This window comes from Suncus etruscus, chromosome 14 (assembly GCF_024139225.1).
Source record: "Suncus etruscus isolate mSunEtr1 chromosome 14, mSunEtr1.pri.cur, whole genome shotgun sequence".
Taxonomy (NCBI): Eukaryota; Metazoa; Chordata; class Mammalia; order Eulipotyphla; family Soricidae; genus Suncus; species Suncus etruscus.
The window spans coordinates 90,443,017-90,467,790 of record NC_064861.1 but is presented as its reverse complement, the minus strand read 5'-3'; the positions used below and the strand labels follow the sequence as shown (position 1 = coordinate 90,467,790).

The 24,774-nt window shown below is 55.8% G+C and overlaps 1 protein-coding gene across 1 annotated transcript; it reads right to left on the bottom strand.

The window, feature by feature from the left end:
- Nucleotides 1-16: 16 nt before the first annotated feature.
- NPAS1 (neuronal PAS domain protein 1) lies at nt 17-19,352 on the bottom strand. The gene is made up of 12 exons (XM_049787332.1): nt 19,242-19,352; nt 18,159-18,324; nt 17,235-17,470; nt 8,551-8,624; nt 8,218-8,307; nt 6,335-6,509; nt 4,250-4,365; nt 4,003-4,160; nt 2,650-2,756; nt 2,296-2,443; nt 1,585-1,679; nt 17-508 (listed from the first exon to the last, which is right to left on the bottom strand). The coding sequence occupies exons 2-12, from the start codon at nt 18,260-18,262 to the stop codon at nt 63-65; spliced, it is 1,749 nt and encodes a 582-aa protein (XP_049643289.1). The 5' UTR covers nt 18,263-18,324; nt 19,242-19,352; the 3' UTR covers nt 17-62.
- Nucleotides 19,353-24,774: the final 5,422 nt, after the last annotated feature.

The window sequence follows — 24,774 nt, the reverse complement described above, 5'->3', positions numbered from 1 at the left end:
GTGCCCCGAGACTGAACCCCAGACCGGACAGGTTTAATTCTCACATCAGGCCCCCCGAGTCCTCAGTCCCCCTTGCGCGGTGCCCTGGTGCCTGGCGGCCCGGCGTAGGGCAGGGCCAGGGCCGGGTAGAAGGCCTCGGGGAGGCCCGGGCCCGGTCGCTGCAGGTGGGGGTACATGAGCCCCAGCTCGGTGGGGCCGTAGCGGATGGCGCCCGGCGTGCACAGGCCGCGCACCACCGGGGCCAGGAAGCCGGCGTGGAGCAGGGGCGGCGGGGGCGCCCCGGGAGGTGCCAGCCCCCACGGCTGCACCAGGTCCTGCTTCAGGGCCCGGATGACCGACGTGGACTCGGGCCGCAGCAGGGTTGGGGCACCTGGAAGATCCTCCTCGCTGCTGTCGTCCGGGCCTGGTGGGTCCCCCGGGCTGGGCTCTGCTTTGATGCGTTTGCCCCGGGGCTGGGGACTCTGGTCCTCCTCCTGGGGGGCTGCCGGCTTCCCTCCCACGGGAGGCTCTGGAAGAAGAAGACTCTGAGGGCGCCCTTCAGGGATCTCCCCCTCTGTCCACCCGGGCAGAGCTCTGCCTGCACTTGGGCGATTGGAACTGACCATGTCCATGACATTGAGGTCTTGGGGTGGGGGGCTGGAGCAATAGCACATCGAGGAGGGCATTTGCCTTGCATATGGCCAGCCAGGTTCAATCTCTGTTACCCCATATGGTCCCCTGAGCACAGAGACAGGAGTAATCCCTGAGCCTGCCAGGTGTGACCCAAAATCAAAAACAAAAAATGGGTCAGGAGGGGCCGGAGAGATTGCACAGCCGTAGAGAGTTTGCCTTGCACACAGCCAACCCAGGATCGGCCCCAGTTTGATTCTTGGAATCCCATATGGTCCACCGAACCTGCCAGGAGCGATTTCTGAGCACAGGAGTAACCCAAAGGACCCCCAAAAAAGGGGGGATAGGAGCTGGAGAGATAGCATGGAGGTAAGGCATTTGCCTTGCATGCAGAAGGTTGGTGGTTCGAATCTTTTTTTTTTTTTTTTTTTTTTGTTTTTGGGCCACACCCTGTGACGCTCAGGGGTTACTCCTGGCTATGCGCTCAGAAGTTGCTCCTGGCTTCTTGGGGGACCATATGGGGCGCCGGGGGATCGAACCGCGGTCCGTCCTAGGCTAGCGCAGGCAAGGCAGGCACCTTACCTCCAGTGTGGTGGTTCGAATCTTGTCATCCCATATGGTCCCCTGAGCCTGCCAGGGGCAATTTCTGAGCATAGAGCCAGGAGTAACCCCTGAACGCTGCTGGGTGTGACCCAAAAACCAAAAAAGGGGGGACAGGAAAGAATGAGGGCAAAGGTTGGGGACAATGCTGAGACCCCTCTAGAGTACAGGGCAGTGCCCCTTACAAAGAATGACCTGGCCCCAGCGTCATTAGAGAGCCCCAAAATTTTACCCAGGAAGGAAATGCTGTAAGATCATGTGATCTGGGCCTGGTCATATTACTGAAGTTCCAACTTCCTTTTAAACCCAACCGGAAGTGACTGTGGCTGGTGGGTTCAGGCCCCAAACTGGCTGGACTGCGAGTCGGGGGCTCACCTGGGGTCTCTGGCTCTGGGCTGGACACATCCTCATGGGCCACGCTGGCTGGCAGCTGGAAGGCGTCCAAGGGCGTCTGGCCATCCTCAGGTTGGCTGGGGGAACAAGACAGGCCTGGGGAATCCCATCTACTCCCAGCAGGAAACACCCCTAGTCCTGGAGGGGTGGGCGTCCTGGCATGCTCTGAAGCACTGGGTTCCACAGCACTGTACCTCGTTAATCCTCTAACTTGGCTTCTAACCCAGAGAAGTGCTGAATGTGAATTCTGCATAAAGGATTGCCTGGGTTTGGTTTTGGATTTGTTTTTGGGCCATACCCAGTAGTGCTCAGGGGTTCCTCCTGGCTCTCTGCTCAGAAATCGCTCCTGGCAGGCCCGGGGAACCAAATGGGATGCCAGCATCAGATGGGATGCCAGGTTCATCCAGGGTTGGCCACATAAAAGCAAACACCCTACCGCTGTTCTATCTCTCTGGTCCCAGGATGCCCCGATTTGAACCCCATCCCAATCCCCCCCCCACTCTGCCCTGCTAGAAGTCATGCCAGAGCACTGTTTCTAGAGTACCTCCTGAGCACAGCCAGGTATGCTCTGCTACGACTCTCTCAGGCAAAACCTGCCTGACACCCCCAGAATCAAGTCCAGATCTCAACCTGTATCCTAAACCCCAGAGTCGGACCCTCCCCTGCTCCCCAAACTCCCGACAAGGACCTCACCTGAGCACATGACTGACCCACAGCACATGGCGTTCCCCCGGGCTCTTCCCGCTCACGGCCACGGTGGCCACGGACTGCAGCCACACGAAGCCGCCCGAGCGCTGTAGCCAGCGGTAGTAGCCGGTGGTCACCTGGCCCTTGTCCAGCACTGTCCCCCCCAGAGATGGACAGAGGGACGGGGCAGAGAGAAAGGAGCAAGACAGCACCTCATGTAGGGCCCTGAACTTCCACAGGGAGCCATCGAGACCCCCACAATTCTTCCCGCCCCGTGTCTGAGCTGGGCACCAGGCTAGCCCTGGCTGTGAGGGAGGGCTTGGGGTGCAGAGCATGCGGGGCACCAGTCGGGGGTCTCACGGTCCAGGTGGCTCTGCCGGATCCTGGCTGCGTCCTGCCCATGAACAAACTGGTAACAGCTGCGCCCCACGAGCTCAGAGGGCCCCAGATCCATGTGGTCGCTGATCCTAAGGATGGGGGGCATGGGGAAGGGGCGAGGGAACCCGGGACCCAGGGCCACAGGGTGGGGGAAAAGAGGGTTGGATCTCAGCCATCTGGGGTTCAAATCCTCGATGGGGCCTCAGTTTCACCGTGTGTGTAATGGATTTGTAAGAAATGTGTCCTGGGGCCAGAGCACTGTGGGGAGGGCGTTTGCCTTGCACAAACACACGACTGACCTGGATTCAATCTCCAGCATCCTAGAGGGTCCCCCGAGTCTGCCAGGAGTAATTTCTGAGCACCACTTGGTGTAGCCAAAAACCAAAAAATAAAAGTCTATCTGGTGTGAGGAGTTGCCCTGATGGATAGGTACAGACAGACACCCTAAGCATTTAGGGGTTCCCTAAATTTCATCACCCCAGTTGGGTGCTGCAGGCCAGCGGCCAGAGAGGAGGCTGGGGACATGATTCAAAGAGCTTTGCACAGGAGAACCCTGGGTTCGACCCCTAGCAGCACATGATCCTCCAGCACAGAACTGGGATTACCCCGAGTTAAAAAAGTGAAAGGTGGGCTGGAGTGATAGCAAAATAAGTTGGGCGCTTGCATTGTGTGAAGCCTACCCAGACTCAATTCTTGGCACCCCATAGGGCCCCCCAAGCACTGCTAGGAGTGATTCCTGCGCACAGAGCCAGGAGTCAGCCCTGAGCACTATGGAGTGTGGCCCAAAAATTGAAGAAAAGAAAAAAGTTGGAGGGGCCTGAGCGAAGGCACAGCAGAAGGGCTTTTGCCTTGCATGTGGCTGACCAGGACAGACTCAGGTTTGATTCTTGACATCCCATATGGTCCCTGACCCTGCCAGGAGTGATTTCTGAGTGCAGAGCCCAGAGTAACCCCTGAGTGCTGCCAGGTGTGGCTCAAGCACCTAAATAAATAAATGTTTAAAAAAATGTTAAAAAAGGGGCCGGAGAGGTGGCACTAGAGGTAAGGTGTCTGCCTTGCAAGCGCTAGCCAAGGAAGGACCGTGGTTCGATCCCCTGGCATCCCATATGGTCCCCCCAAGCCAGGGGCAATTTCTGAGCACTTAGCCAGGAGTAACCCCTGAGCATCAAACAGGTGTGGCCGAAAAAAATAAAAACATTTAAAAAAATGTTAAAAACAGATAAAAGAAAGGTTGGATATGGAAAGGGTGGGTGTCGGTCTTTGCTCCTCCATCTCCTGGTACTCCCGCACCACATCCCAGGTTTCAGGGCCCCCCACCACCCCCTACCCCGGTACCTGCTCTCACAGGCAAGGATGGTGAGCCCCAGGCTGAGGCGGAAGACGACCGTGTGGCCGTGCAGAGGCAGCTCAGCCAGCGGTGCTGGTGGCAGCGCGTGACCCAGGGCCACCAGGCCCAGCGCTCGTGCCCGGAGGCGGCCAGTCACATGGATGACCTGCGGGCGGGCAAGGTGAAGTGGGTCTCGCGTGGGTTGGGGGTTCAGGGAGTCAGGAGTCGGGGAGTGGGGCGGGCTCCAGCACCCACCTTGTACCCCGAAGCCTTGAGGTGCAGCCCTCTCTTGGTGAGCGTGGACTTCATGCGGACGAAGAAGGAGCGCTCCTGAGCCTGAGCGCAGCGGGGTGCCTCTGCCGGGCTGGACTCTGGGGTGCAGGGAAGAGGAAGGGGTGTGGGCCGAGGGAGCACAGGTCACCTGCCCCTGAGGACTCTACTGGACAATAGATGTGTCCCAGCCACAGGCACACGGGGATTCGGACCTGGCCTCTCAAGGATGCCTAAAATTTGGACCAGAGCTGCTGAAAACATGATCACCTTTTCCAGGAAGCCTACCCTGATCTGGAGGCTAGCTCAAGTGTTTTCAACCTCCCATTAGGCCTGTCCACTTGGGGGAGTGGGGTTCACTTTAGAGACAGGGCAGTCCTGTCCTGTCTGACTAGGAACTTGGAAAATTCATGGTCACTCCTGTGTCATCAGGCATGCCAGCACAGAACTAGCTGTAGGCCAAGGGCTCAGGCTTCAGGCTCTATCATCAGGTCAGATCTGGAGCTGGAGCTATAGCACAGTGGGGAAGGTGCTGACCTGGCACATGGCCGACCCGGGTTTGATCTCCGGCATCTCATATGGTTCCCCAAGCCCACCAGGAGAGATTCCTGAGCACCACAGGGTATGTTCAAAAAAAATAAAAGAGGGACTGGAGTGGTGGTACAAGTAGTAGGGTGTTTGCCTTCCATGCACTATCTTAGGACAGACCATGGTGGTTTGATCCCCCAGCGTTCCATATGGTCCCCCAAGCCAGGGGCGATTTCTGAGCGCATAGCCAGGAGTAACCCCCCTGAGTAACCCCCTACCAGGTGTGACCCAAAAACTAAAAAAAAAAAAAAAGACAAAAAAGCAAATCCCTATCAAAAACTTTTTGGGGCTGGAGTGATAGCACAGTGGGGAGGGCCTTTGCCTTGCACACAGCTGACCCGGGTTCAATCCCATATGTTCCCCTGAGCTTGCTGGAAGTAATTTCAGAATGCAGAGCTAGAAGTAACCCCTGAGAACTGCAGGGTGTGGCACCCCAAACAGACAAAAAGACCCAAAAGCAACAGCCAGGCTGAGATCTGACTCAAGGCCTTATGGAGCCAGATTAAGACATTTAACCCGGGCCCGGAGAGATAGCACAGCGGCGTTTGCCTTGCAAGCAACCGATCCAGGACCAAAGGTGGTTGGTTCGAATCCCGGTGTCCCATATGGTCCTCCGTGCCTGCCAGGAGCTATTTCTGAGCAGACAGCCAGGAGTAACCCCTGAGCATTGCCGGGTGTGACCCAAAAACCAAAAACCAAAAAAAAAAAAAAAAAAAAAGACATTTAACCTGTCAGTGCCTGTATTTCTTCCTCTGGGACGCTGACCTGATGTCTGGTCTGTGTGTCTTAGGATTCACTGTAATCACACACACGTAACGGGACATCAAACAGCAAATGCTCCATAAGTGAGTGTTATTCTTGTTTTTGTTTCTTTGTTTGTTTTGGGGTCACACCCGGCAGTGCTCAGGGTTACTCCTGGCTTTATGCTCAGAAATCGCTCCTGGCAGGCTTGGAGGACCATATGCGAAGAACCACCGTCCTTCTGCATACAAAGCAAATACCCTACCTCCATGCTATCTCTCCGGCCTCCAAATGGGTGTTATTCTTTTTTGTTTGTTGTTTGGGCCACACCCAGCGGTGCTCAGGGCTTACTTCTGTGCTCAAGGATCACTCCTGGCTGGCTAGAGGGACCCTATGGGATGCCAGGGATCGAACCGGGGTCAGCTTCATGCAAGACCAACACCCTCCCTGCTGTGCTGTCACTCACTCCTGCCCTAAGTGGACCTGATTCTTTGCCAATCTTCGTTGCCCTGGCACTCCTAGACACCTAACCACCTCTTAGCAGCCAAAGGGGCATTTCTATAAAACTTGAATCTTGGGGATCCAGGCGATCTTAGCGAGGGAAGAGAATCTTAGGGCGTCAAGTCTCGCTGTCTCAAGTCGGATTCATTTCATGGAACCGCCCTCAGCATCACTCCAGCAAAACGAGGGGTCCCGGGCACCTCATCTATCCCAGGCTTTTATTCTTCAGGAAATAATTACCTATCTCAAGGGTGTCCGCCAGCGAGGAGGAAGAGTTGGAGGAGGAGGAAGACGACGGGACGGAGGGCGGAGTGGGGGGCCCCGGGGTCGCCCCCCGCAGCCCCAGTTGCTCCAGCACCTCCGAGTGGTCCCCGGGGTGGATGTAATCGAAGACGCTGCTGCCCGTCAGCTCCACCTGCGGCCGGGGAGGAAAATGCAGGGTCGGTGAGGTGCGCGCGCAGCACTCACCTGCAAGACAGCTTCTCTTTTTGTCTGTTTTGGGGTCACACCTGTAGTCCTAGCTCTGCATTCAAGAAATACTCCTAGCCGTGCTCGAGGGACCGTATGGGATGCCTAAGATTGAACCGGGTTGAACACGTGCAAAGTAAAAGACTGCTCTATTGGGCCCGGAGAGATAGCACAGCGGCATTTGCCTTGCAAGCAGCCGATCCAGGACCAAAGGTGGTTGGTTCGAATCCCGGTGTCCCATATGGTCCCCCGTGCCTGCCAGGAGCTATTTCTGAGCAGACAGCCAGGAGTAACCCTGAGCACTGCCGGGTGTGGCCCAAAAACTAAAAAAAAAAAAAAAAAAAAAAAAAAGACTGCTCTATTGCTCCAGCTCTCCCCAGACTGAGTTAGACTCCTTTGTTTTTTTGGGGTGATCACGTCTGATAGTGCTTAGGGAATCCTGCGGTGCTGCAGATAGAACCTAAGCCCCCTGGATGTAAAGCGTGTGCCCCAGCCCATCTATCCACGACCTCGCCTAGGCCCCAATTAGGGCCTCCCTTGAGCACTGCTGCCTGTGGCCCCAAAACAATAAAATATATGGATACAAATAAAAATTCCAGGGGCTGGAGAGATAGCATAGTGGGTTAGGTGTTGGTCCTTCATGTGTCCAATCTGGGTTCAATCTTTGGCATCCCATAGGGTCCCCCCCCCCCCCAGGCACAACCAGAAGTAATTCCTGAGTACAGAGCCAGGAGTAACCCCTGAGCATAGTGGGGTGTGGCCCAAAAACCAATCAATCAATCAAGTCTTAAAAATAATAATTCAGGGCTCGGAGAGATAGCACAGCGGTGTTTACCTTGCAAGCAGCCGATCCAGGACCAAAGGTGGTTGGTTCGAATCCCGGTGTCCCATATGGTCCCCTGTGCCTGCCAGGAGCTATTTCTTTTTTTTTTTTGGTTTTTGGGCCACACCCGTTTGACGCTCAGGGGTTACTCCTGGCTATGTGCTCAGAAATCGCCCCTGGCTTGGGGGGACCATATGGGACGCCGGGGGATCGAACCGCAGTCCTTCCTTGGCTAGCGCTTGCAAGGCAGACACCTTACCTCCAGCGCCACCTACCCGGCCCCGAGCTATTTCTTTTTTTTTTTTTTTTTTGGTTTTTGGGCCACACCTGGCGGTGCTCAGGGGTTACTCCTGGCTATCTGCTCAGAAATAGCTCCTGGCAGGCTTGGGGGACCATATGGGACACCGGGATTCGAACCAACCACCTTTGGTCCTGTATCAGCTGCTTGCAAGGCAAATGCCGCTGTGCTATCTCTCCATGCCCCAGGAGCTATTTCTGAGCAGACAGCCAGGAGTAACCCCTGAGCACCACCAGGTGTGGCCCAAAAACCCAAAATAATAATAATAATAATAATAATAATAATAATTCAACCTCCCAGCATCATACATAGTCCTTTGCACACTGCCAGGTTTTACTTCTCATTACAAAGCCAGGTGTGGCCCCAAATCAAACACCAATTTAAAAACACACACACACACACACACACACACACACACACACACACACACACACACACACAAGACCAGCTGGTCCTGGTCCCTACACCAACACACTTAACTCTCCAACTTTCCCAGAAATTCTTGTAAAAGCGGGTCCACGTGGGGCCCCTCACCTGCGAGAGTCCCAGGTAGATGGAGACGGTCTCTGAGATGTAAAGGAACTTCCCATCCTGGCTCAGGGCGAACACGAAGCCATCCAGGGACTGGAATGGGGAGATGGGGCAGTGGGCGTCCGGCAGGCAATAAGGGGTGGGCTGCAAATTCCACTTCGGCTGATTTTGCCGGTGGTCGGAGGCTTTGGTGGCCCTTGGGAGGGGGCAGGCAGGAGGGGCACCCCGCCTCCCCTTATCAATGCCCCCAATCCCGTGGGGACGGACCTGGGGAAAGGGTGCAGTTCTGAGACGCGGCCACGAGGTGGCGGCGAGGAGCAGGAGACACGGACTCACCTGCAGGATGTGGCCGCCCAGGTGATGCTCGAAGATTTCTGAGACCAGCGCCAGGGGACCGCGGCGGCCTGGGGCTGGGGGCACAGGGGGGGACATGGGGCTGCTGGTCGGCCTGAGCCCTGGGCCAGTGGGCCGAGCTTCAGGGAGTCAGGCCGCAAATTTTCTCCTTCCCTCCAAAAAACAAGCCATTCAGGGGTAACATCAGGGGCGCCCCGAATAGATATTAATCAGACAGATTTGTTTGTTTTGGGGCCACACCTAGTGATGCTCAGGGGTCACTCCTGGCTCTGCACTCAGAAATCGCTCTTGGCAGGCTCAGGAGACCATATGGGATGCCGGGATTCGAACCACTGTCCTGGATCAGCTGCATACAAGGCAAATGCCCTATCGCTGTGCTATCTCTCTAGCCTCTGAATCAGACAGATTTGGGGGGAATTTGGGCCACACCCGGCGATGCTCAGGGGTTACTCCTGGCTATCTGCTCAGAAATCGCTCCTGGCGGGCACGGGGGACCATATAGACGACGGGATTCAAACCAACCACCTTCGGTCTTGGGTCAGCTGCTTGCAAGGCAAACGCCACTGTGCTACCTCTCTGGCCCCTGAATCAGACAGATTTAAGGGGACACAACTGTGTCCTTAAATACATATCTTCTTTGTCTCTTTGTCTCTTAGCTTTTTTCACTCTGGAGAAGCCTGTTTTCTCTCAAACATATCCCGCTCTCTTCCTCTCTAAATAAGTTTTCAACAAAAACTACCTTGCTTCACAGGGCATGCAGTTGACCAGAGTTCGTTGCCTGGCACCCTATATGGTCCACTGAGCACAGCCAGGAGTGATCCCTGAGCACAGAGCCAGGAAGTAAGTAAGCCTTGAGCACTACAAGGTATGGCCCCCAAAAGAAGCTTCAGGGGTTCAGAAAGGGAACCATTAAGTCGTTCATTTATTCATTCATTCTTTCAGTGGCTGAGCATCAACAACACACCAAGGCCCTGTGCTAATGGCAGCTGGAGGGACACAGAAGTGACTGTGATAGTCTGGCCCTGCTTTCCAGGCAGGGCATATATATCAACAATAAGAAATTAGCAACGGGCCCGGAGAGATAGCACAGCGGCGTTTGCCTTGCAAGCAGCCGATCCAGGACCAAAGGTGGTTGGTTCGAATCCCGGTGTCCCATAGGGTCCCCCGTGCCTGCCAGGAGCTATTTCTGAGCAGACAGCCAGGAGTAACCCCTGAGCATCGCCGGGTGTGGCCCAAAAAAACAAAAAAAAAAAATAATAAAAAAAAAAGAAATTAGCAACAGCAACAACAAAAAAGAAATTAGCAACATGGGGCCGGAGAGATAGCACAATGGTAAGGCTTTTTGCCTCGCATAGGGCTGACCCAGGAGGGACCCGGTTTGATTCCCATCATCTTATATGGTCCCCCAGCCTGCTAGGGGTGATTTCTGAGTGTAGAGCCAGGAGTAGCCACTGAGCACTGCTGGGTGAGGCCCAAAGACCAATCAATCAATAATTTTTTTGTGTGTGGTTTTTGGGTCACACCCGGCAGTGCTCAGGTGTTACTCCTGGCTCCACACTCAGAAATTGCTCCTGGCAGGCAAGGGGGACCATATGGGATGCCGGGATTCGAACCGATGACCTCCTGCATGAAAGGCAAACGCCTTACCTCCATGCTATCTCTCCGGCCCCTCAATCAATAGTTTTAAAAAAAGAAATGAGGGGCTGGTGAGGTGGCTCTAGAGGTAAGGTCTGCCTTGCAAGTGCTAGCCAAGGAAGGACCAAGGTTCCATCCCCCGGCGTCCCATGTGGTCCCCCCAAACCAGGGGCAATTTCTGAGCGTTTAGCCAGGAATAACTCCTGAGCATCAAATGGGTGTGCCCCCCCCCAGAAAAAAGAAATTAGTAACAATTTTTGTGCCCTGAATTCTAAGAATAGGAATGATGGTACAGCCAGGAATGCCTTTGGGACGACCCGGGTTCAATCCCTGGCATCCTATAGTGTCCCCTGAGAACCGCAGGTTATGGCAAAGAAAAAAAGAATTTAGAATGAGATAAAGCAAGCTATGAAGGAAGGAAGACAGGAAAAGGGCGAAAGACAGACTGAAGCAGCAGAGGAATGAGAAGGGTCAGCTCCCCATCATTTCCATCAGCAGCAGCTGGACCCACATCCTAGAATCCTTCCCAGATGCTGTAGAGCATTCCCCCAAGGGTGCAATACTCAGATGGCAGCTAGAAGATGAGCCCTGGGACCAGCTGGGTGCCCCAGCACGTGGCCCTGCCTGGCTCAAGGTCCTGGTTTGGCAGCAGCCTGGAGGCTCTGTCCCTCTGTCTGGCTGTGTTCTGGGGACCAACCCCTCCATCTCTCTGGACCCCAAGTTGCCCCCCTCGTGGGCAGGAGGGACATTCTGCCAGCCGAGGAGAAAGAAGGGACGCGGCAGGTGCCTGGAACTTGGAACACAAGTCAAATTATTTCTAGACTTTGCAAAGTCCAGGCGGAAAGCCCCGCCCCTCCAGCCTCGTTCTGGAGAGGCCACGCCCAGTAACCAGGACGTCCCGCCCATTCGTGCAACAAGCCACGCCCCTTCCCTAGAAATTCACCTTTTTCCCGGCTCCAGGAAAGAAACTGGGGAGTCCATCGGGCATTTGCCTTGCATGTGGCCGACCCGGGATGGACCCGAGTTTGATCCCACGCATCCCATATGGTTCCCCGAGCCTGCCAGGAGCGATTTCTGAGCGCAAAGCCGGGAGCAACCCCTGAGCACCGCTGGGAGTGACCCAAAACCCCAAAAAATAATAAAAAAGAAACTGGGGAGCAGGGTGTGAGTGGAAACCCCTCCCCCGGGACAGACCAGCAGCGATCCAGCCAGATGACAGGCGGGAACAATGGCTCCCGCTAATTGTCGCAATTTTCCGTCATTTCTGCTAATTCCTTCATTTTCCCCTCCCGGGATCAGCCCGGGTCAGGCGGGAAGGAAGGCTGCAATTTGAGCCGTGTTAATGGGCGCTTGCAGCGGGGAGGCGAGGGGCGCTCAGCCGCTGGCGGTCCCCACCCCCTTCGGGCGCTGACCCCTGGGACCTGAGCCCTATATCTCCCCCACCACGCCCTGAGGAGCATTCCGAGCCCCCAACGCTTGCCCCAGGCCCTGCTGACTCCGCCACAGTGGCCCAGATCCATCTCTAACCCAGCACACATTTGCTGAGGTTTCCAGAGCTGATGACAGGTAGATATCTATCCGGGGGCCTTGGGCATCATCACGGGGGTCCCCCAAGGGGCAGAAGCTTGGAAGCTGCTCTCAGGGTTCAAGGACTCCCCTCTGTCCTCAGCCTCAGCCATTCTGACGGATTTGCTGTTTTGGAAGTTGTACACTGAGTTTCCCGGGGGGTGTTTGGGGAGCGATCACCCCTAATCCTAAACCTCACTTTTTTTTTTGGGGGGGGGGGTCACACCCGGCGGTGCTCAGGGGTTACTCCTGGCTGTCTGCTCAGAAATAGCTCCTGGCAGGCACGGGGGACCATATGGGACACCGGGATTTGAACCAACCACCTTTGGTCCTGGATCGGCTGCTTGCAAGGCAAACGCCGCTGTGCTATCTCTCCGGGCCCTCACTTTTTTTTTTTTTTTAGTTGTGGGGACCACATCCAATGGTGCTCAAGGCTTCTTGTGGCTTTAAACACAGAGATCATTCCTTGGGGACTCTGGGGACCATATGGATGCCAGGGTTCGAAACTGGGCTGGCCACAGACAAGGCAAAGGCCCTCCCTCCTGTGCCTCAGGGCCCTTGCCTCACTTTTTTTGTTTTGAGGCCACACTGGGTGATGCTCAGGGGTTACTCCTGGCTCTGCACTCAGAAGTTGCTCTTGGCAGGCTCAGGGGACCATATGGGATGCCGGGGATGGGACTCGGGTCCACCCTGTGTTGACCTCCTGCAAGGCAAATGCCTTACCACTGTGCTATCACTCTGGCCCTCCTTGCCTCACTTTTGAACTTGAACTTGTCTATGAAGCGGATTTAGTGAAAAAGCTCAATAGTCGGTGAAATGCCACCTCCAAGGGTCAGGGAGGTAATACAGAAGGTAAGGCACTTGCCTTTCACGTGGTCTACCCCAATTCTGTCCCTGATACCACCACTCAGAGTCCCCCAAAGTCCACCAGGATTGATCTCTGAGGGGCTGAGAGATGGTACAGTCACAGTTGCATGCAGCTGACCTGGGTTTGATCCTGTTCACTCCCTAGAGGTATCTGAGCTCTGCCAGGAGTGATGATGAGCACTAGGCCCTCAGCACTGCTCGAACCCCCACCAACAAATAAAGGGGGGAAGAACATCTTTTTTTTTTGTTGTTTTGTTTTTGTTTTTTGTTTTTGTTTTAGGGCCACACCCGGCAGACTCCTGGCTGTCTGCTCAGAAATAGCTCCTGGCAGGCACGGGGGTGGGGGGTGGGGGGGGGCATATGGGATACAGGGATTCGAACCAACTACCTTTGGTCCTGGATCGGCTGCTTGCAAGGCAAACGCCACTGTGCTATCTCTCCGGGCCCGGAAGAACATCTTTTATGACCCCTGCCTGTTGCCATGGTGACATCAGGAACCAGAGGACATGCCCAGGAAGGCTCAGGACTATCTCTCACATCACTCCTCACCCATACATCCTTGATCCCCTCCTCAGCTCCTCAACAGGCTTCCCTGGTCCCCACTTCCCCTTTCTCAACCTCCTGAACAGCTCGGGAGTGTTGTAGAAGTGCTCATAGAAACCATCATCCACCTGCTGCTCTGTGTGTGTGTGTCCCTAAACCCCGCAAGCTAAGCCCCTGCCCGCCTCCACCCCTTGAAGCTGCTTTCTGTCCGCCCCAGTGCCTTGGCTGTTTATTCTTATTTTTGGTGGGGCCACACCAGACAGCACTCAAGGGTTACTCCTGGCTCTGCACTCAGGGACCATTCCTGGCAGGGCTTAGGGATGCCAAAGGATCGAACCTGGTCAGCCACATGCAAGGCAAGTGCCCTCTCCACTGTCCTATCATTGCGGCCCCCACCTCGGCTGTTCTCACAGCTCCAAGGACACCTGTTGGGGAGACCAGCCTGACCTGGGGGTCCAAGGAGTCAGCCCCACTCCCTCCTGAGTGCCATGCTTCAGCCCCCCAACACAACTGCCACCTAGGTTGACTCAGGAAAATGAACAGGAAACAAAGGAGCCAGGGAACAACTGAGCTCAGGGTGGTGAGAAGTGCTGGCTTTGCTTTACTGGAAATCAGGGACGGGCCCATTTGGGAAGCCCAAATTTCATTCTGACCCATGAGCCAGCTCCTCAGGGCAGGGGGAATGGTGGGGGCGAGGGGCCACTCTGGGAGTCTGAACTGACTCCCGGCTCTGTGCTCTGACACACTGGTAAGGCTTGGGGGCCCTAATGCAATGCAGGGGATCAAGCTGGGGTGGCTTGCAAGCACCCTAACCCCTCCATGGACTACTTTTGTGGTCCTGGTTTACCGACAGGAGGGTGAGGCCCAGAAAGAGGCAGAAAGCTGCAAAGCAGGGACCAGAGTGATAGTATAGTGGAGAGGGTGTTTGCTTTGTACGAAGCTCACCTAGGTTTGATCCCTGACATCCCATAGGGTCCCCTGAGCCTGCCAGGAGTGATTTCTGAGCACAGAGCCAGGGGTAACCCCTGAGTGCCTCCAGGTGTGGTCCAAAAACAAAAACAAATAAAGAAAAAAGAAAGCTTCAAGGAAGGACCCACACTGAGTCTAGGGGGAGACCAGTCCTGCACCCCAACTTAGAGTCACAGCTGTGTGACATCCGGCAAACGCCTGGCCTCTGGGGGTGTCTTCACTTCTATTTCAGTAAAATGGGGAGTCAGAAAACCATCTCTCCAGGCTGGCTGAAAACAAGTTAACTTGTATATATTACATCTGACGCAGACTTTTTTTTTTTATGATTTTTGGGTCACACCTGGCAGCACTCAGGGGTCACTCCTGGCTCTGTGCTCAGAACACGCTCCTTGCAGGGTTCGGGAACCATATGGGATGCCAAGAATTGAACCCAGATCTGTCCTATGCAAGGCAAACGCCCTGCTGCTCTGCTATCACTCTGGTCCCCTATTATTATTATTATTATTTTTTTGTTTTGTTTTGTTTTGTTTTGTTTTTGAGCCACACCCGGCAGTGCTCAGGGGTTACTCCTGGCTATCTGCTCAGAAATAGCTCCATATGGGACACCGGGATTCGAACCACCAACCACCTTTGGTCCTGGATCGGCTGCTTGCAAGGCAAACGCCGCTGTGCTATCTCTCCGGGCCCTGGTCCCCTATTATTATTATTTTTTGAAGTAGAACAAGTTTCTAGGGGAAATAAAGGGAAGGAAGTAGAATGGAAAAAGTCTATTATTATGATTATTATTATTTTAGAATTGGGGCCACGCCCACTGTACTCAGTGGCTGCTCTCAGCTCTGGGTTCAGGACTTGCTCAAGTGGTTCTCAGGGTACCCTGATGCTCAGGATTGAACCCGGGGGTGGCAAGCAGGTCTCAGCCTGGTCTTCCCTAAAATGACTGCAGTGTTTGTGACGCACCTCCCCAGGGGAAAGTGAAGAAGGGGGCCTGATGAGATAGCATGGAGGTAGGGTGTTTGCCTTGCATGCAGAAGGACGGTGGTTGGAATCCCGACATCCCATATGGCCCCCCGAGCCTGGCAGGAGTAACTTCTGAGTGTAGAGCCAGGAGTAGTCCCTGAGCATTGCTGGGTGTGACCCAAAAACAAAAACAAAAACAAGAGAAGTGAAGAGGGGTGTGTGCTGGGACGGCTGCACAGATGCTGTCCTCAGTTTCCCCTCTGGACTACTAAAGCAGGTGCTTGGATCTGGTTGGGAGCGTGGGCGAGGCCCCCCACTTCCCAGGTTGGAGGGGGGGGACAGAGGAAGGCAGCCAGGAAGTTTGCTTGATCTCTTCCTCCATTGTCCAGCCTCCGTACTGACCCCCCATTCGCCGGGCAGACAGTGGGTGCCGATGACAAAATCCAGCAAGCCTCTATTCCCCCAACTGCCAGCTAGGCAATGCAGGGGGGCTGACAGCACCCCACCTTTTCTGCTCCCCCAAGCTCGGGGACAATAGACAAGATGTTTATCCCGGCCTTGCACAGTTGTTTGAGGTAATGACAGTAATCAACCGTTAATGCCGCATTCTCCAGGCGCCAGTCAATTCAGCTAATTACCGCCTGGGAAGCCGGATTATTTAAATTTAAATGGTGATTTATTGCGAGTTTAATCAATGCTATTTTCTCTCCCCCTCCTCTCCTGAGACCAGGGCAGGAGGGGAATTGGAAGTCCCCCCACCCCCGTCCCAAGGACACCCCTTCTTGGGGGAAAAAAGAGGGGTATCTGGGTGGAGGGAAACACAATTCGCTCTGTCCTGGTAAATAATAGACAGAAAATAATAACCGAGCATTTACTGGGATCCAGCAATAATAGTTGGAATTATCAGAATGGATCGTTTCTATCTCTGCTGTGCGTTTCTCTGCCTTTGCAATTTCTTTCATCCTTTCTTTTCTATTTTTGGGGGAGCCACACCCAGCAGTGCTTAGGGCTGACTCTTGGCTTTGTGCTCATGAATGACTCCTGGCAAGCTCAGGGGACCCCAGGGGATGTCGGGGACCAAACCTGTGCTTGGGCTCCACCAGGGTCTTTGCAGATTCTGGGTGGATCTCCTGTCATTCTCTGGTTAGTTTTCCGCTCCTGATTTCCTAGAGTCTCCCTGGGGGAGTAGGAAATCTGGATTCCAACCCCCCCTCAAAAGTTACCATCCAAGTCAGTGGTACACAGCGGTAGGGAGTCTGCCTTATAGGCAGCCAACCCAGGACGGACAGGAGTTCGATTCCCGGCATCCCATATGGTCCCGGAGCCTGCCAGGAGTGATTTTTGAGTGCAGAGCCAGGAACAACTCCTGAGCACCTCTGAGTGTGGCTCAAAAAACAAAACTAGTCGGGGCCGGGTAGGTGGCGCTGGAGGTAAGGTGTCTGCCTTGCAAGCGCTAGCCAAGGAAGGACCGCAGTTCGATCCCCCGGCGTCCCATATGGTCCACCCAAGCCAGGGGCGATTTCTGAGCACATAGCCAGGAGTAACCCCTGAGCGTCAAACGGGTGTGGCCCAAAAACCAAAAAAAAAAACAAAACTAGTCAGTGGTACAGTGCTCAGGGGTCACCCTGGGAGGCGCTGGGGACTATCAGGGGAGGGGATCGAACCCGGATCTGCGGCTTCCTCAGTCCCACCTCCAGGCCTCCATCTCAAGATGCATTGCCCCTGGGAGGTGCTAAAGAGGGGCCAGGTGGGATCCTCAGGGTCCCTGCTGCATCCCTGGCTTCATCATTTCCCCACACCCCAGTCCCCTTTTCCCACCTCGACATCCCCAGTGGGTGTGCGTGGGATCTGGGCCCACCCCATAGAGGCTGCGATTTGCGGGTGGCTCAGCCGGGGCGCTGAGTCCTGATCCCACCGCGGGCTCCTGGTCTGATTAATCCCTGGGGGTGGCCGGTGTCCCTCCTGAGTCCACTCCACAGATGGGTAAACTGAGGCCTGAGCTAGGCCCTGCGCTTCTCTCTCTCGGTAGGGCTCGCTCCCAAGATTTTGGAGACGTTCTTTCCAGGATCACAGGACTGGGGCGCCTGCCCGCTCCACTCCTCCCCATAACCCAAACCCCAGTCACTCACCGAGCCCGGCCGGAGGCCCCGCGGCCCGCAGCCCCCAGGGAGGGGACCCGAGCGCGGCGAAGCGACGCAGGCGGAGGTAGGTGACGCTAAGGCGCACGATGGACGCCTTGTCCAGCTGGCTGGAAATGGCTCCGGGCAGCGGGAGCAGCTTGGCCAGCTCGAAGAATTCCAGGTTCTCCTTCCCGCGCCGCGAGCGGGCCGCGTTGCGCGACTTCTCCTTGCGCTGCGCCTGCAGGCTGGGCGGGCGGCGTGGAGGAGTGGTCAGTCGGAATGGGGGCGCACATTCCTTTCTCTCCACCAGGTTTGGAGAGGTGTGTTTTTTGGGGGTCTTGTCGGTGAGTTAGGGGCAAATCCCGCCGTGGGGATTCATCCCTGGAGGTTGGGGTGGAAGCCCAGTGGGGGGAATTTCTGTCCCCATCAGTCTTGGGGACAGACAGGTCCAGTGAGTGGGGTGTGAATTCTAGGCTAAAGGGAGCGCGCGTAGGGGGTGGGGGGTGCAGGTTTATGGAGGAAAAAGGGTCTGTGAGGCCGCTCAAAAGGCGGGGACCCCGAGTTCGATCCCCGCCAACGCAGGATCCCTGAACCCAGCTAGGTAGGGACCCTCAAAAATATTAAAACAGGGGCCGGAGAGATAGCACAGCGGTAGGGCGTTTGCTTTGCATGCAGGAGGACGGTGGTTCGAATCCCCGCATCCCACATGGTCCCTTGGGCCTGCCAGGGGCGATTTCTGAGCGCAGAGCCAGGAGGAACCCTGAGCGCCGCCGGGTGTGACCCCAAAACCAAAATAAATAAAACATTAAAACATGCTGGGAATGAATTTTGCGCATGGGTCTAGGGGCCGGGACAGAGCAGAGTGTGGATCCCCCCCTCTCCAGGCGCTCACTGGGGGTCGGATCTAGGGTTCGAGGGGGTCCGCTTTCTCACCAGGCTCCCGGCGGGGTCTTGCCCCCCAATCCGGGCAGAAAATCCCACGGGACGCTGCCTCCGGCGCCGCCTTTGGGTACGCTCCCGGGATAGTGGGTCTCCATCGCCGCGGGGGACCGGCTCAGGTGGGCTCGCAGCGGCCTGCGGGGCTCGACCCCCGCGTCTCCTGCAAGCGGGAAGGAAGGAGTCCGGAGGAGCGAGCGATCGGGGCGCGCGGGGGGCCAGGAGCGAGCAGGGAAACTGAGGCACGCGCGGGATAGATGGAGGATGCCGGCAAGGCGCTGGGAGAGGCCGGAGGATGCCAGAGAGAAACTGGAGAGTGCCTCAGTTTCCCCACCCAGCCGGCCCGGGTGCTCCGGGCGCGAACGTGCCCCGCCGCCGCCTCCCCCACGCCGCCCGCCAGCACGCCCGCGCCAGGCCGGCTCCCGCATACCAATGGGCGCACGCGGCGCGCATACGGATCCGCCGGGCCGCGCTGCGTGCCAAGCATGCCCAAGGCGGACAGGGGGGCAGGCGCCTCTCCGGGGCTGGGGATCGTCCCTCTCTGGGGTCCCCCGGAGTCCCCGGAGTCGAGTCTAGACGCTCCCCAAAAGCCAGTCCGGGTCCCCGCACCTGCTCTGCGCGTCCGGGCCAAGGCGCAAGGGACAGGGGGCGAGGCCTCACTCCGGCCCGGGGACCCCCAGAAGGGACGTCGGGGGGCCCCAAGTGTCCAGGCCACCGATTACCCGCGGCCACCAAGTTCCTCCCGCCCGGAGTTCCCAGCGCCTGGACCCTCCGCCACCAAGAAGCCCTCCGGGAAGGAGCGACACTCAGGGCCCAGGAGTCCGGCACCTGCTCAGGTGGGTTTTGCAAGCTGGATGGAGCTTTCCCGGATCTCACCTTCCCCTCACTCCGCCCAGCCTCCCCAGTTTTGGGGGTACCCCATGCCCAAGATCTTGGCGTCCCATGTCTCCGAGCATCCATCCCCGGGATAACGGGGTTCACGCACCCCTTCAAACACACACGCCCTGATCCCTGCAGGACCCCTCAATGCCCCAGGCCTCCTGGCAACCTCCGGGCGCAGAAAACCCCGAGTCTGGTTACCTGGTGGCGGAGCGGGCTCCGGGCGCGGCGTGGGGCCGGCCGGGCGGCGCGGAGGGGCGCCCCCATAGACCTCGGGGTGCGGGATCTGGCGCTCCGCGCTCCCCGCAGCCGTGCAGCTCAGCCCCGAAGCAACGCGGACGGCGGGGGTGGGGCCTCCAGGAGCTCCGCCCCACACCCGCCCCCCCCCCAGACTTAGACCACCGGGGCTCCCAGCACAGGAGGTCCTGAGAGAGTTCGAGGCCCCTCAGTGCACGGCAGCCTTTGGGGTCTGGCCCCTTCCCACCTCTGGAGTGTCTGCATCCGGCATCATTTCATTTTTTTTCTTTTTGGTTTTGGGGCCACACCTGGCGGTGCTCTGCAGTCAGAAATCACTCCTGGCAGGCTCAGGGGACCATATGGGATGCTGGGGATCGAACCCGGGTCCGACCTGTGACAGCCGCATGCAAGACAAATACCTTGTCTCTGTGCTATCATTCCAGCCCCACTGGCATAATTTCTAAACCCCATGGGTCCAGGTTGTGTGGTTCAAACGGAGCCCTAACCCTCTCACTTTTCCCCACCAAACACAGCAGGCCCCCAAGTCTAATCCCAGATCCCTCAAGAGCCCCTGAACACCAAAATCACGGCCCAGACTCGGGCAAAAACTTCACCGACTTCACGTTCCTGGGGCACTGTCTGGGAAGATATGCCTCCCATGTCTGATATCCATATAAAGCAGGGAACAGTCAGAGCGATAGCACAGTGGGGAGGTTGTTTGCCTTGCACCGGATTCGATCCTTGGCATCCCCTAGGGTCCTCTGAGCACTGCCAGGAGTGACCCTTGAGCACAGAGCCAGGAGTAACCCATGAGCACTGTTTGGTGTGCCTCCCCCAAACAATAAGTAAATAAATAAATAGAACCAAGCGAGTGTAACAGTTGGGGTTCAATTCAAGGCACTGCATGATCCTCCCAAACACCAAATAAAAAAAAGCACTGCAAGATTGTAGTGCCCAAACCAAAGTAAAAATAGTAACAACAGGGCCGGAGTGGTGGTGCAAGTGGTAGGGTATTTGCCTTGCACGCGCTAACCTAGGACGGATGGCGGTTCGATCCCCCAGCATCCCATATGGTCCCCCAAGCCAGGACCAATTTCTGAGCGCAAGGCCAGGAGTAACCCCTGAGCATCACCAGGTGTGGTCCAAAAAACCAAACCAAAATAACAACAACAGTTTCCTGCTAGGATCAAGTCTGCCCCCTAGGGTACCCACACCTCCATGCATGCCTGCGGGTGTTAACTGGACAGGGTCAGAGTTTGGCGAGGGTCCTGGTCCTAGTCCCCCAGCTCACTGAGTGAATCTCTTTTTTTTTTTTTTTTCCTTTGGTTTTTGGGCCACACCCGGCAGTGCTGAGGGGTTACTCCTGGCTGTCTGCTCAGAAATAGCTCCTGGCAGGCACGAGGGACCCTATGGGACACCGGGATTCGAATCAACCACCTTGGGTCCTGGATCAGCTGCTTGCAAGGCAAACACTGCTGTGCTATCTCTCCGGGCCCGAATCTCTGCCTTTCTGTCTCCACCCGTGGGGTGGATAGTTCAATGGGGCAGAGCCCCATTGGGGAGAGATGATGTGCTCCAGATGGAAACTGGAAACCTAGAAAGGGCTATTTTGGGGGGTGCTGGGTACTACTACACTACCTCCTGGCTTCTGTGCCCTGTTAAGTCTGGTACAATAAAGACAGCTGGGGGCTGGAGCGGTGGCACAATCGGTAGGGCTTTGCACACGGTAACCTAGGATGGATCGAGGCTAGATCCCCTGGTGTCCCATATGGTCCCCCTGAGCCAGGAGCGATTTCTGAGCGCATAGGCAGCAGTAACCCAAGCGTCACTGGGTGTGGCCCAAAAACAAACAAACAAATAAACAAGACAGTTGGAGAGACAAGGTGGAGGGGAGGCCAGTGTCCTGGGTGCAGCCCTTTCAGCTACAATGGCTACAATCAGGTTCAATCCCCAGCAAAACATACCATCCCTGGAGCACCTCCAGGGGTCACTCCTGAGCACAGAGACCCTGAGGGTGTGGGATCAAATCTGCACCCTCCCCCAAAAATCATATAATAGTGGTCGCTCATTGTTTTACAAAACTTTTGGCATAGGGGCCAGGGCAATAGCACAGTGGGGAGGGCATTTGCCTTGCACAAGGCCGACCCGGGTTCGATTTCTGGCATCCCATATGATCCCCCTGAGCCTGCCAGGAGCGATTTCTGAGAGCAGAGTCAGGAGTAACTTGAGTGCCGCCGGATGTGCCCCAAAACCAAATAAAGAAAAAAAAACATGGCATAAAACCCATGATGATTGGAGCTGGGGAGGCAGAGCACACTGGGGAGGGCATGAGGTTGACTGGATTCAATCCCTGGCATCCCATAGGGTTCCCCAAGCCTGTCAGGGGTAAGCCCTGAGCACTGCTAGATTTGGCCTCAAAGAAAAACAAACTCTATGATTGGGAATTGTGACATGAATGTCTGTATGCAGACGGGTCTGGATGTGCGGGAGTCCATGTCTATGTGCTTATGAGTGGCTGAACAAATTTTCATGGATGCAATGCATTTGCATCCATATGTTGTGATGTGCATGCAAGACTGCATGAGTGTATGTGTTTGCATGACTGCCTGTGTCCATACCTGTACAGATGTGTGGGTGTGGTGTGTGAGCATCTGAACAAATGTGTGGATGTGATGAGTACATGTATGTGGGTAGATGTTTCTATGAGGCATTGTGCATATGTTTTTGTGTCACACATGTTTGCATATGTGGGCTCCATCTCAGGCAGGAAGTTTTGAGGAGAAAAAGGACTCAGGGAGGAGGAGACCCTCCAGTCCACTCCTGGCCTTGGAGAGTGTCACCTGCGTCAGGTCTCTAGCTCAGAGCCCCTGTGACCTCTCATTTCCTGGCCCAATTATTTTGTTTTATTTTGGGTCACACTGGCAGTGCTCAGGGGTTACTCCTGGCTCTGTGCTCAGAAATTGCCCCTGGCAGAATCGGGGGACCATATGGTACGCCAGGATTCGAACCACCACCGTCAATCCTGGGTCTGCTGCGTGCAAGGCAAACACCCTACTGCTGTGCTATCTCTCTGGCCCCTTCCAGGTCCAATTGTGCCCTCTCATGCCACCTCGGGTGTCAGGGAGCGAGTCTCAGGAAGGTGCCCCCAAAACACAGAGCAGAATATGTCACTGTTCACTCGGTATACAGGGATGCGATTTGCCGCCTGGGGTCCCAGGTAAGATCAGCAACTCAGGATGCAGCCCCCTGGATCACCCCTCCGGCCCTGGGGAAAGCACATCATTTCCACAGCCCTGCAGAATCCCAGGGAAGACACTGAGCTGAAGCCTGGTTTGCAGGTAGGCTCAAGCCAGGTTTGCTGGGGGGCGAGGAAGCAACCTGATTTTGTTTTGTTTTATTTGTTTGTTTGTTAACGAGCCATGCCCAATGGTACTCAGGGGTTACTCTTGGCTCTGTGCTCAAAAATCACTTCTGGGGGCCGGATCGATGGTGCAAGCGGTAGGACATCTGTCTTGCATGTGCTAACCTAGGACTGACCTCGGTTCAATCCCCCATGTCCCATATGGTCCCCCAAGCCAGGAGCGATTTCTGAGTGCATAGGCAGGAGTAACCTCGGAGCGTCACCGGGTGTGGCCCAAAAACCAGAGGGGGGATAAAGAATCATTTCTGGCAAGCTTAAGGGAGACTATATGGGATGCCGGGGATCAAACCTATATTGGCCATATGTGGCCATATGTAGCCAAATCCTCTCCCCACTGTGCTATCACTCTGGTCCCTGGAAACACTGAATTACTTAGTACCCCCACCCTGCCTTCCTTCTCAGCACCCTGCCTGTACCCAATCTCTGCACCTCAGCCCTTCTGCCCGCCCCCCAATCTTCTTCTGAGAGCCAGGAAAGCACCAGAAAGCACCAAGAATAGAGCAATAGAGATTGTGGAGGTTGGGACGCAGCACCCCCCATAGTTCAGACTTTGTCCTAGTGTGGGTGCACTGATTGTGAGGGTCACAAAGGTGACTTGGGCCAGGGTCACCCTGAGGAAGGGCAGGAGCGTCACTCCAGGGACAGAACCAGGGCCGTGAGGACCCACAGGGAGGGAAGGTAGAAGGTGGTGGGAACTGAAGGCTGTAGGCGAAAGCGACTCAGTGGCACAGTCCTGAACACCCCGAACTGCAGAAGCAGAGGAGACTCAGCCAGCCTTGGGGGCTGGTGGGCAAGTACTCAGGGGTCCGCAGCACCATATGGGGGTCTCCTGCATCTGAGAGCCGATCCAGCTTCTGGTTCCCACATTTGCACACATGTGGGCCCTGAAGTAGTTCCTCTGCTACTTGGTTTCTTCTCTACATCTGGTGGTGTTTAGGAATTACTTTTTGGCTTTTGGGTCACACTCGGCGGTGCACAGGGGTTACTTTGGCTCCTGGCAGGCTCAGGGGACTATATGAGATGCCAGGAATCGAACAGGGGCCCATCTAGGGTTGGCCGCATACCGCTGTACCATCTTTCCGGCCCCCATTGTGCTAGATCGAGTAGGATTAACAGTGTGCATGGCCAGTGACTTTCCCCATATACTCCCTCTAGTCCCTCCAAATTGTCTTTTTTTGGGAGGTGGGTTCATCTTTTGGGTCACACCTGGCCGTGTTCAGGGGTTTACTTCTGGCTTTGCACTCAGGAACGACTCCTGGCTGTGATGATAGTCAGGGGACCACACGGGATGCCAGGAGTCAAACTCGGTCGCCTGCATGCACAAGGCAAAAGCCCTCCCAGCTGTGCTATTCCTCCCGCACCAAATTGTGGATTTGATATTTTCTTGTGACACTTCCATCTCGTGGCCCCTCACATGGGGCAGAGTCCCTATGACCTGTATCTCCTTGGCACCCCATTAATTTGACCTCTTTCTTTTTCTTGGTTTCTGGGCCACATTCGAGGGTGCTCAGGGGTTACTCCAGCCTCTGGTTTCTTTTCTGCTCTGGTCAATGGTGGCCAGTCTCTTCCCTGTTCAAACTGTGGGTCCTCAGAGCCCTCCAGATTGGCCTGCGAGGCTCCTGTGACTGAATAAATAAATGGGGGGGCACTTGGATAATGGGGGACTCGGTCTCCAGAACCTTCCAACCAGGCTTTTCTGTGCTCACCCAGAAATGCCACCAACCTAGTTTCCAGCCCCGGGTGGGCAGGGCGGCGCTCTGCTGTCCCCTGGTGGCCGGACTGAACATCACCACGCTCCGCCCCAGGGCCCGTGGCCCAGAGCAGCCTCTGAGCTGAGAGACATTGTCACCCCACCTCTTGCTACTGTCCCCGCTTTGTGTGAGTTCCCCTTAGTTCCCTCAGTTTTGGGGCTGCGTCTTGCTCCATTCCCTTTGCATTGGGCAGGCACAGTCACTAATTCTGTTTTCACTGGGAAGTTTTGCTGTTCGGGGGTGCTGGGGATGGAACCCATGACCCCACATACACAGATTTGCCACACTCTTAATAGGTTGGAATTTTTTTGGGGGCCCCCATCCA

Coding starts and splice junctions, on each gene's coding strand:
- NPAS1 (XM_049787332.1), bottom strand. CDS start 18,262: ATGGAGACCCACTATCCCGGGAGCGTACCCAAAGGCGGCGCCGGAGGC. Junction 8,625..17,234: donor GGGGCCTCCGGCCGGGCTCG/GTGAGTGACTGG, acceptor CTGTGCCCCCAG/CCCCAGGCCGCCGCGGTCCC. Junction 4,161..4,249: donor TCAAGGCTTCGGGGTACAAG/GTGGGTGCTGGA, acceptor GCCCGCCCGCAG/GTCATCCATGTGACTGGCCG.